Genomic DNA, 12849 nt, shown 5'->3' on the forward strand with positions numbered 1-12849 from the left:
GAATCACATGTATATATTCAGTTTGAGTTTTATTTTTTAATAAAAGTCTAGCAACTCTAAGAAAACTTCTGAAATATTCTCAATTTGGATTAATGTAAAAAACACAAATTATTGTAGGTATAAGTTATTCTATGCATACATCCTCTAGAGCACAAATGTATACTTATTAATTATTCAAAGAAGGAGATGGGGCAAATTGAACTCAGTTCAGCAAAAGCCCTTCTACTACCCCACTTAGGAAAATTAGTCACATGGCAGCACAGTGTCTAGGTAATAATGATGACAGCTCTCTAGTGGACCTCATGTAGTTTTTAAACAGACTTTGAGGGTCAGCTGATCAGAAAATGCTTACAATCTCTGATATCTGGACTCAATGGTGAGCTGAACTCCAGCACCCTTGAACTGCCCCCAAATCAACACAGCCACCATGCCTTGTTCCTCACTGTCCCTTAATGCATGCAATCCTCTATAAAACTAATTCATGAGGCCACTTCTCTGTCCTCTGAAATTTCTCTTAAAGAACCTATGCTGTGACACCATATGAAACTGGGCAGCTGACAATGGATAGGTTGCGGGGCTGTAGGGTTAAAAAAGTTTAATATAATTAATGTACATAACTGGTTTGTATCACTCTTCCCTACTATTCATATGTCACTTAATTTAGAGAAAAAAAATAATGCAATGGACCTAACAAAAAAATATGCATATCACTCCCAAACCTCTCTGTTCCCATCCCCTGACCGCCCACCCCATCCAACCACCCCCTCCTCCCTGACTGCCCCCCAGAACCCCCGCTCCCTTATCCAACCCCCCCGCTCTCTGCCCCCTTAACAGCAGCAGGAGCTCACAGCCGCGACACCCGGCCAGAGCCAGTGGGCAGCGGGAGAAGGGGAATAGCGGGAGAGGAGCTGAAGACTAGGCTCCCAGGCCAGGGGCTCAGGGGCTGGGTCGGATGTGGCCTGCAGGCCATAGTTTGCCCACGTCTGGTTTAAAAACATCCAAAATTATTGTACAATGTCAGTGTAGTAATTTGAGGTTTTGGGGGGGGGGGGTGTTTGTTTTTAAATCTGCTCTTGAGTTTCATTAAGAGGTAATCAGCTTGAAGTGATGCACCCAGCATTATATATGATGCATTTTGCTCCAGGTAAGACGGTAAAGCTACTCAGCTTTCAAGAGCTCAAGATAGAATTTTAAACCAGAGAATATAGACCTTAACAGAATTTGATTTTGTATTTTGTGTGAGGCACCTAATTACGTGTCTGTACATATGTTAAGTGACATGCAATTTATTTAATAGCTATTTTCATTTTCTATTAATAAATGTTGTACTGTAATTGTTTAAATAAGAGGCAACATCTATCATCTTAAAACACACACCCCCACAAAACATTGCTGTCTGTCAACTTTCTCCAATAGCACTACAACCTCAGAATTAGTTGCAAAAATTACTGAAATAAAATTCTAAATGAGAATGTAGAATTACTCATGTCACACCTAAATCCACATACGTACATGGATTTTATACAAGAAGCTGTATTTACCTGACATGTGAAAGACATAGGGTGAAAGTAAAGTCCTGGCCCTGATGAAGTTAATGGCAAAACTACAATTGACTTTAATAGGTCCAGGATTTCACCCAGAATGGTCGGTAGTCCTAACAAAGGCAAGAGAAGCCAACTTTAAATGGTATTTCTACTTCAGGGAGCAGTTCTGATTATTTGAATTTGTTATGTCTTCCAATTGTGACTTCTATGTCCATGATCTTTCATAGAGATGTTTTTTTTTTTTCTAACAAATTAATATGAAGGTTTCATAAGAACTTCAAAATCACATTATACTTTAAATAGAAACCTCACAATAGGTGCACTAAAAATATTACAGCAAAGGTTGGCAGAGATACGAGCTAGTTAGAATCAACAAAAATCTGATTACAGAAAAAATATATAGGCTGAAAATTGTTCTACAAGGCATCAGGTAAGATATCAAATACACTTCTACATTATAAGCAATTAGGCAGTATCTTTTTTAAAGTGCTCTTTGATGTGAGATGTGCTATTTCCATGCATAAGCAATTCAAATATGGTCATTTTACATCTGTACTGCACTTTATCATCACTTCACTTATGTAAAAAAGAGAAAGTAACATTCTTTTATTTCTCTAATCCACAAGAATTGTTGAGTCCTACATTTTCTCTAAAAACAAGTTTGCCCCTGAAGTAGACAACAGAAAAAAATCAAGTATATCATATTAAAAGTAAATATAAGCTTACCTAGCAGTGTACCAGAAATTCAGTAAATAGGAGGCTTAGGATTAGTAGCTAGGTGCAGGCCAATAAGAAGCCAATAGTGATAATGCATTAGATTTTATTTTGATTAGACTTTTATCCCAAACAAATTAAAATATGCAATTAATCAAAGGAAATTGGCAGGAAGTATGATTTCACATTATAAATATTAGCAAGGCAGACGAATCCTCAAAACAAAACTTAGAGAACACAGGAATTGTCATACCAAATCAGACACATGGTCCATCTAATCCACTTTGTTATTTCTCTGAGAGATGCTTCAGAGAATGGTGCAAGAAACGCTACATTAGGCAAATATGGGATAATCAGCTCCCCTATAAAGGTCTCCTCTAAATCTTTAATACTTAGAGATTGGCTTAATACTTGAAACATGAGGTTTTATAACCCTTCAGAAATGCTATGCTAGCATTAACTATTACAACTCTGGATCAGTGATGGCTTGTGAGCCGCAAGTGGCTCTTTAATGTATCTCCTGCAGCTCTTTGTAGCATATGATTTTAAAACACTCTGATGTAATTATTAACCAATATAAGTTATTAACCAATTATAGTTGAAAAAATAATAATACTTGGGTCAGTCATTTTGCTGTGAAATATATAAACTAAATATTTTCCCAGTCATACTGTTTAAATATGAATACATAGTACTATAGTAAATGAAAAATTCAAACTAGGGCTGTCAAGCGATTAAAAAAATTAATTGTGCTATTAATCATGTACACTTTGTATTCTGTGTTGTAATTAAAATCGATATATTTGAAAATTTAGAAAATCATCCAAAAATATTTAATAAATTTCAACTGGTTAACAGTGCAATTAATTGCAATTAATTTTTTGCGTTAATTGTGTGAGTTAACTATGATTAATTGACAGTTCTAATTCAAACTACTGTGGCTCTTTTGGGTAACACTGATCACTAATTTGGCTCCTGAACCACTGATGTCTAAGTATCGCTGCTCTGGATATTCAGGTTATCCAGGTAAATCCCAATCCACCTTTGAATCTTGCTAAATTTCTGGTTTCAATGACATCTTGTAGCAATGAGTTTAACAGTCTAATTTCACATTGGGAGAATTAGTACTTCCTTTTATCAGTTTAGACTAAGTCTTAATTACATTGAATGTCCCCTTGTTTTTGTGTTTTTAGAGAGGGATAACAGAAGTTCAATCTACCGCCTGTATACCATTGATTACACACACACACACACCCCACCCTTTTGTCTCCTTTCTAAAGTAAAACAATCCCTTTATTTTCACTCTCTCTTCATATGTGAGGTTTTCCATATTCCTAATTATTCTCACTGCCCTTCTTTGAAGACCCTCTAATTCTTCAATATCCTTTTAACATGGGATGGTCAATACTGCACACAGTATTCCAGATGAGGCCATGCCATTGATTTATATAATAGCATTATATCTTTTTCTATATTATTCTCCATCCAGTTCCTTGCACATACTAACATTGTTTTTTTGACCACAGCTACACATTTTGCTGAGGCTTTTCATTGAGTGTCAGATCCCTTTCCTGAGTTTATACAACAATGTAAATCCCTATAAAAGTTCACTAAAACATCTATTAGAAAGGAAAGGGGAATAAATGTCAGACAAATAGATAGCAAAGTTTTAATTTGACAAGTCATTGCCAAAACCAAAAATAAAGTACTATTCACACTCAAAGTATGGAATTATCTCAATCATACGTACCTCATTGTACATTACTATCTGAGCTAATAAGAAAGACCTTGGCATTGCAGAAATCTAAGAACACATGGTATTTTTTATTTTTAATTAAGCTTAATTTTGCTCAGAAAGCACCATACAGGTTTGAAATATTAAAGATAAAATTGTAGTTTGCAAGCCAAGAATACTCTTTGATCTTGAGTACCACTGAACACATCAGGGAATACAAACACTTCTGTATTCTAAAGGAAGAAATTCCGAGCCCTGTGCCTGGTTTGAGCAGCTGGGCACACACACAGCCCTACAGAGTGGTTGTGGAATTCCTACATGGAAACAGCTTTGGCCAAAGAGCTTTTATGTGACCCACCTTCATGGAGGAGGAGGAAAAAAAACAAGAGGATACATGCTGTGGCTATCCATGCCCTGTCCCCTGATTGCTGTGCATAGAGAGTTCACGCTGAGTGAGGCATGCAACGCCCTACTCCTCCTCCGGATCATATACATAATTTTCCCTGTTGTATGACAAAGTCAAGGTCACTATTACATTTACGATGGAGGCAGAAGATGGTTTCACAGCAGAGGATTTAACAGGAATACAAGTTATGTTCAGAATGCTGAATGAAGGATCAAATACATAGAATAGTCTTTTACAGATACCACTTCATCCTTGAGAAATTCATGTATTCTGTCACTGAAATATAGGATCCTAACTATATAGTTCTTCATCAACCCACAAAATAATGGGTGTCGCACAAAATATACAAGAAACCACTAAATCATCACCTTCATAAAAAGACACCAACTTATTTGGGGCTATTGTAAGGGACCATACGAGACAACATCAGCCATGCCATTTTAATGGGGAAGATGTACCATTCTGCTGATTGACAGAAATGCAATGAATGTAATGTGCTCCCTAGCAACAGTTCTAATTGAGTGTGCCTTTTATGAAGGTGAATTCAGCTTTGATCATGTAATTAATCAAAAACAATTATAAAAATGTACCTAAAGCTCCATTCAGTAGTATAACTTTCTGAGCACAGTAGCTAAATAATTTTCAAGTTCTCCATTGCACTTGTTAGGCTCTTAGAACTTTTTAGAGCCCCATTTGTTTGGATTGATGGAACTGTAGTGCAGAAACAAGAGTATATAGATTTCCAGTTTATTTACTTCTTGGAAAGACTTTTTCTGGACCAATCCATGAGTCACTGTCAAAGGAGACTCATTCTGGCTAGGAGATTTTGGCCTTTTGATTGATATGTCTGCCTGCCATTTATCCAAGGCCAGTTAATAAATTAACTCCATTATGCCAGATTGTTGGAGGTGAATTCCAGAAACTAATTTTACAGGTAGGAAATTCATTTTTTTTTTTAAGACACTTGGTTAGTAAAGTGAAATCCCCTCGATTAGCACAAACCCCAGTGGAAACAATAATAAGTGGCTATCCCGATTGTGCTGGAAAGATAGTCACTTTAATTTCCAGATTTGAAAATAACCATTGTACAAAGCATTAAATATTCGCATATGTGTATGAATAACATTCATATTGCAGTTACACCTAGACATCTTCAACCAGGCCATGGACTCACTATGCTAGGCACTATACTAACAACAGTAATGGACAATCCCTGTACTAAAGAGATTACAGTCTAAAAGACAAGACACAACAAGCAAATGACATGTGGTTAGGGGTATATGACACTAAGGGTATGTCTACACTACGAAATTAGGTCGATTTTATAGAAGTTGATCTTTAGAAAGCGATTTTATACAGTCAATTGTATGTGTCCCCACTAAGCACATTAAGTCGGCGAGGTGCGTCCTCAATACCATAACTAGCGTCGACTCACGGAGTGGTGCACTGTGGGTAGCTATCCCACAGTCCCCACTGCCCATTGGAATTCTGGGTTAAGCTCTCAATGCCTGATGGAGCAAAAACATTGTCGCGGGTGGTTTTGGGTACATGTCTTCAGTCTCCCCTCCCTCCCTCCGTGAAAGCAACAGCATTCAATCTTTCGCGCCTTTTTTCCTGGGTTACCCATGCAGACACCATAGCATGGCAAGCATGGAGCCCGCTCAGCTCACTGCTGCTGTTGTGAGCATAGTAAACACCTCGCACATTATCCTGTAGTATGTGCAGAACCTGGGAAGGAGCCACCAGCACGAGGACAACTGTGAGGATGACATGGACATAGACGTTCCTGAAAGTACAGGATGTGGCAATTGAGACATCGTGACAGCAGTGGGGCAGGTTGATACAGTGGAATGCCAATTCTGGGCCCGGCAAACAAGCACAGACTGGTGGGACCACATAGTGTTGCAGGTAATGGGATGATTCACAGTGGCTGCAAAACTTGTGCATGCGTAAGGCCACTTTCCTGGAACTTTGTGAGTTGCTTTCCCCTGCCCTGAAGCACAGGAATACCAAGATGAGAGCTGCCCTGACAGTTGAGAAGCGAGTAGTGATAGCCCTGTGGAAGCTTGCAATGCCTGACTGCTACCAGTCAGTCGGGAATCAATTTGGAGTGGGGAAATCTACTGTAGGGGCTGCTGTGATCCAAGTAGCCAAGGCAATCACTAACCTTCTGCTAGCAAGGGTAGGGACTCTGGGAAATGTGCAGGTCATAGTGGATGGCTTTGCTGCAATGGAGTTCCCTAACTGGGGTGGGGTGGCAGATGAAACACATATCCCTATCTTGGCATTGGACCACCTTGCCAACCAGTACGTAAACTGCAAGGGGTACTTCTCAATGGTGCTGCAAGCACTGGTGGATCACAAGGGACATTTCACCGACATCAACGTGGGATGGCTGGGAAAGGTGCAGGACACTCGCATCTTTAGGAACTCCAGGCTGTTCGAGCAGCTGCAAGAAGGTACTTGCAGACCAGAAAATTACTGTTGGGGATGTTGAAATGCCAATAGTTATCCTTGGGGACCCACCCTACCCCTTGCTCCCATGGCTCATGAAGCCATACACAGGCAGCCTGGACAGTAGTAATGAGCAGTTCAACTGTAGGCTGAGCAAGTGCGGAATGGTGGTCGAATGCCTTTGGACATTTAAAAGCCCGCTGGCGCTGTTTGCTGACTAGGTTAGACCTCAGCTTAACCAGTATTCCCATTGTTATTACTGCTTGCTGTGTGCTCCATAATATCTGAGAGACTAAGCGGGAGACGTTTATGGCGGGGTGGGAGGTTGAGGCAAGTCGCCTGGCGGCCGATTTTGAGCAGCCAGACACCAGGGTGATTAGAAGAGCACAGCTAGGCATGCTGCGCATCAGAGAGGCTTTGAAAAAGCCCGCCAGCGAGTACTGGGGGTGGTTCCTCCCTCCCCCCAAGCCTGGGAGCTGGGCAGGCTGGGGCCGGGTCACTCCACTTCCTGCAGGAAGTGGCCAGACCCCCTACCCGCCCGTAGGCCTGGGGCCAGCCCTGCCCCCACCCCCGCTGTCTCCCATGGAGGCCTGGGGCAGGGCCACACACAGCCGCCCTGCGGAGGCCTGGGGCTGCGTAGGGCACCAAAATAGCTAGGGATGGCCCTGAATACAGCAGTCGATTTTAAGAGCCCTTTAGGTCGACAGAATGGGGTTGGTTGTGTAGACACATTGCTTATAAAATCGACCTGACGTGGCTAAATTCGACCTAACCACGTAGTGTAGACCAGGGCTAACAAACACAAAGTTTTGCACACAGTAGCCATGTGCCTCATACTTAGCCAATCAGTAACAGAAATCACAACTCATCACCTCCCTAACCATTGTCAGATGGCAGTTTTCTGTATGCATCATGCAAGAAGTAAGTTTTGAAGAGGGACTTGAAGGAAAATAAGGTGGTGGCTTTACAGATTTTGATGGGAGTTTTTTCCCCCCATACATAAGGGGTAGCATGGGAGAAAGCACAAAGCTGCCCATGGGAAAAGTGGACAAGTATACAGTCAAGTTGGTGGAGGACTAGCCTATGGAAGAATTTGAAATTTGGGGAAAGAAGTTGGCATTTGATGCAGTGGAAGAGGTAGAGCCAAAGGAGGGTCTTAAAAATGTGGGTGATATAGTCAGAGCCATGAACGCAAAAGATGACCTTAGCAGCTACATTTTGAGTGGACTGAGGTGGGAGGTTGGAGATATTAAGGGCAGAGAGGAGGCAACTGCAGTAAATTAAGGTTTATGGTTTTCTTTCAACCCACGAAGATGCAATTGCCTGTACTGAATGAGATTTAACAAAAACGAAGAGCGTGTTCCCCTTCTTTCAGATAAGGTTACAATATTGCTCTATCATTCCATCTTGCTAGGATAACATGAAAGCATGTTCTCCCCTCTTTCCCTCAAAAAAAGAGTGAAGACTGACTTCTCCCCCGTCATTGTTTCTGGGCGAGAAGTCCATTGCCGAATAAGCAAAGGAAGGCACTGAGAAGAAACCTGCAATGTGGAGAACAAAAACAAGGATATGAGCCTCCCCAAATCCCTGGAGGACTTGAATCTGGAGGTAGGAATATGCAAATGGCTCTCTTGCTCTTAAACATCTAGGGGCTGCAGCTGCCAGTTTTAGAACCCAAACTCACAAGGAAAACTTCAACTGGAAAAATCTGGAAAGATAACTAGAGAAAAAATTACACAGAGAGAAGGATGCTTTGGATTGGCAAAGGCCACTGTGAGAAGACCCATTAACAAAGAGACAAAATTAGCCTACACATTTTCAAGAGCTGCTTACATTTATTGCAATTTTACAAGTATGAAAGAAACGCAAATAAAAAAAAGTGCCTTCATTGTCAATCTACTCAATTTCTGAACTACATTTTGAAATGAAAACAGAGACCAATTTACTGACTTGGTTCTAATCAATAAAGTGAGTTAAAATTAACTGGAAGAAGTGCAGTGATTTCAGGGACAAGAACATCCATTTGTTCTGAATACAAATATTTGATAGCATTCAAATATTAGCATATATCAGCACACTAAAGACATAAGTGCAATATATAGTTCCACAGTAAACCTCTGCCTAGACTGTTTCAATTTAAGATTCAAATCGAATGAGAAGCTATTTTTTCTTATAGTTCTTTTTTGTGTTTGAGTGACCTCTTGTGGTTGATTGTTCTTTGCGGGTTGCCTTGAATACTGAGCTTTGCAAACTTTTATCAAAAGGTACTGAACTCCTCAAACAAGAAACAGAGGGACTTTGTGCATATAGAAATTTAGAAGGGATAATTTTTTTTTCCCCTCTCAATGTGTGCATGAGTGTAACGTTTGGGAAATGTGCCAGACTGACAACCTGCAGACCGAAATCCTCTATTCACTGAATACACACACACACACACACACACACACAGTTAAAGATTGACAATACTATCCCACCCAGGGGAATCAACCTTATCCTGAAGGGACTATTTCTAAGGGTAAGGAGATAGATTAAGTCTCTATGCCCATTCAGGGCTTGATCCTGCTCTTATTCAAGCCAATGAAAAGCCCACGTTGACTTTAATCACGTGGATTCAAGCCCTTAATACCCTAGCCTCTCAGCAAAGATTGTCAAAAGAAGTACTAACCAGGGCCACCAATGTTAGGTTTTGTGATGTGGATAATCATTCTCTGGGAACTGGACTGAAACCAGTCACTTCACATTAGGTATAGTTTAGATCCCCCAACATGTTCTGGCTGGCTTCAGCCTGTTGTGACACCCCAGCATGCAACTTGCTTCATCAAGACAGCGATCTCAGAGTTCTAACTGAAGCATTAACTGGCTCATACAGAGACAAGGGGCATTATTTTTTAATACAATTCAGAGTGCAATTTTGAAAGGATTATTTTTAATATCTCAAGGGCATAGAATTATCATCAAACATCTCAAAACTGTGCCTTATGCTTCAGAAAACATCACTCAACCCCAGCATGAATTTGTGGTTACATCTCAACCACAGAGCCCTGCCGGTATATGCACTCGGCTCACATGGTAGCAGTGCAGGAGCTAGCCAATGTCAGTTTGAGGAAAAATTCCCAGTATTAAAAAATATATTTTAAAAGTTACTGGTATTTATGTTCTTTGAAGTCAGACTGTCCAGCTTTGACACTGCTGTGATGACTCAATAGGCACCACAGCAGGCACCACTTAGAGCTCTGCAGGTCTAAAGATCTCTGACAGCTCTCTCCTACTCTTCCTCTACTGAGCCAGCCTTACTTTGGAAAGTCAACCAGGTCTTCGTACAGTTTAAAATAATTTTAAAATGTATATATTTACATATTACTTTGAAGACATCAAAATGTTTGCCCTGGATTCTGCTAGGATGGGTCAACTGACTGGTCTCACAATATGTTTATTAAAGCTGAACAATACTTTTAATCTGTAGGTGATTGAAAATAAAATTCTTTTTTGGGAAAAACGTATTTAGAATAAACTATCATTAGGGCTAGAGTAGCAAACATCTTATGAACAAACTTGTACATACAAGCTGGAGATGAATGTTCATATAGGATACATTTTCCCAGCTACTCTACCAGAAATATTAAAAATTATCTGATCCAGATGGCTCTGGAAATGACAATAGCTCTTCAGTTTGAATGTGCCCCAGATAAGTGTTTGGACCCAGGACAAACTACTGAACTGTTGCTGTTTGGAATTCATCCATACTCTCAAATCTATGGGCTTTTTGAATTTATACGGAAGATCACCAGAATGGGACACAGTCTGGACAAAAAGTAGTATTAGCTCAGTGCAACAACTGTTCAATTTCTTCCTTTAAAATCACTTAATGGAAGTATGTTTCATGAGTGTTTGTTATTCCACACTTTAGATGGGATAACATATCTGCTATACTAATTTGATGGGAAATGGCTGGCCATATGTGTTTTCAATAATAATCTACTGGATGTAAAGATTTCCTAGGCAAATACCTGAAACCAAAAACTGTATGTGTATCTTGGAAATATCTTTAATGTCTCTGGTTTCATTAAAATAAAATCAATAAAAATCAGAAAACATTGCCATATCTGAGAGAAATAAGTTAAAAGTGACACTGACATTGCAACCTGGAATTCAGGTAGGATGCAGTTGGTAACAGTGCAAGCTTTTGAAGTAATCTAGAGTCTTTCCCCTATTTCTGACATGTGATTTTACAAAAATATTGCCAGGAATTGTGGAATAAGATTCCAAATTACCCAATAGAATTCTCATCTTTCTCAGAAGACAAACATACATCACAAAATGCTATATCAAGATAATTATTATAATTATAGATAATAATGAAATGATTAGGCACAATGTTCTCTATGGTGCATCCAGAAGAAGGCACCTGGAATAAAAAAAAATAAACTAGATATGTACACCTCTACCTCGATATAATGCTGTCCTCAGGAGCCAAAAAAATCTTACCGCTTTATAGGTGAAACAGCGTTATATTGAACTTGCTTTGATCCACCGGAGTGTGCAGCCCCCCCGCCGCCCCCACCCGGAGCACTGCTTTACCGCGTTATATCTGAATTCGTGTTATATCGGGTTGAATTATATCGAGGTAGCGGTGTAGTTAGCTATTGATTAACCAATGACTGTGCGCGCCTAAAGTGCTAAAACTCTCTCCTGAAGCCAGATCTGTATAAGGAGGATGTGTATTTGTGTTAAGAGAAATTTTAGCAGCTGTGCTGTTCATGTGCTGATGTCCACTGAATAATAGGAGATATGCATGAAAATCTCTTCAGTTGTTGAATTTCACTGTTTTTGTAGAAATCACCTCAACTTTAAACACTTTAGATAAACACGAATGATTGGCTCCCACCAAGTTCAGGAGTTTTATGTACATGTGCCATATGCAAATAGTAAAATAAGAATGAAATGTATGTGTTTAACCAGTCTTCTGATTAAGTCATGTCAGCTATCCATCAATATGTAAAAATTTGTAAAGGATTCAAAAATGTAAATGGTATGGAATAAAATAATTTGTTTGTTCTCCATACTAAATGATTTTCCCTTGCACTATTATGTTCTGAAACGGGTGGTGGTGGAGGAATGTCAAACTGAGTTCCATCCCTACATCCTTTTTCCACAATTTAGTTATCAAATTTATTTTGTTTTCTTTAAAACAATAGTAATAATAATTACCTTTGAGGATAACTGACTATTCAGAAATCCATCATATATTTTTATATTATTCCAAAATTCAGTAAAGAAGTGTGATAGACTAGTAACAAATCATTGCAAAACTGAGCTTATGAAAAAGGCTGTAAATACTGCAGTTCTGCCAAAATATATTTGGAACAACCACAAGTATAGCATAAATATATTACAACATGGATGTATACATTTAGCTAATAGGATGCACTATGTGTCCATTTTCACATTTGGTGGGGAAATAAAGCAGAGTTCAATAAAAGCTGTGAAAATTTCTGAGTTTGCGAATAAAAATATCAATAGTCTTCTGAATGTTTGGCAACTTAAATAATCAAAAGGTAAGTTACCTCAGTAACAGGTACATTTTCTTTAAGTTCAGTTGTATGCAATGCCAGTAAAGCAATCACTCTGGCTACTTTGGCACGTCTGTGAATTAAATACATTTGTTAACTTCATGAAAAAAAAAAAAAAAAAAACAAGTTCAAGATCCTACTTTATTTATAATGGTGTATTGTACACAGAGTATACAGTGTTAAGTGTATGCCGTTTTGAAGCACAATTTTACATTAGAAAAAGCCCAGAATTTTTTCTTAGACACTTTATCCATTGCTCTTTAAAACAGCATTTTATTTCAGTAGCTCAATTGATTATGATTTAGGCAATTACCTGTGCAAAGTGTCATGAATCTCCCCTTCGTACAATAAAGTGTATGTTAGTATGAATATTATCTAAATTATTCATTAATCACACTCATCTACATTTGTTTAAAATACAGAAAA

General features: G+C 39.1%; 1 protein-coding gene across 7 annotated transcripts in view; it reads right to left on the reverse strand.

The window, feature by feature from the left end:
- The window catches only part of ULK4 (unc-51 like kinase 4), a 401679-nt gene that overhangs the window by 336111 nt on the left and 52719 nt on the right, over positions 1-12849 (reverse strand). For all 7 annotated transcript variants that reach the window (XR_004644496.1, XR_004644497.1, XM_034760991.1 and 4 more), the window contains one exon: positions 12418-12496. Coding sequence is in view for 5 of the 7 variants with exons in the window: in XM_034760991.1 (XP_034616882.1) it covers positions 12418-12496 (79 nt within the window). In the remaining 2 variants the exon portion in view is untranslated. The remainder of the gene's footprint in view (positions 1-12417; positions 12497-12849) is intronic.

Source organism: Trachemys scripta, chromosome 2 (assembly GCF_013100865.1).
Source record: "Trachemys scripta elegans isolate TJP31775 chromosome 2, CAS_Tse_1.0, whole genome shotgun sequence".
Lineage (NCBI taxonomy): Eukaryota > Metazoa > Chordata > Testudines > Emydidae > Trachemys > Trachemys scripta.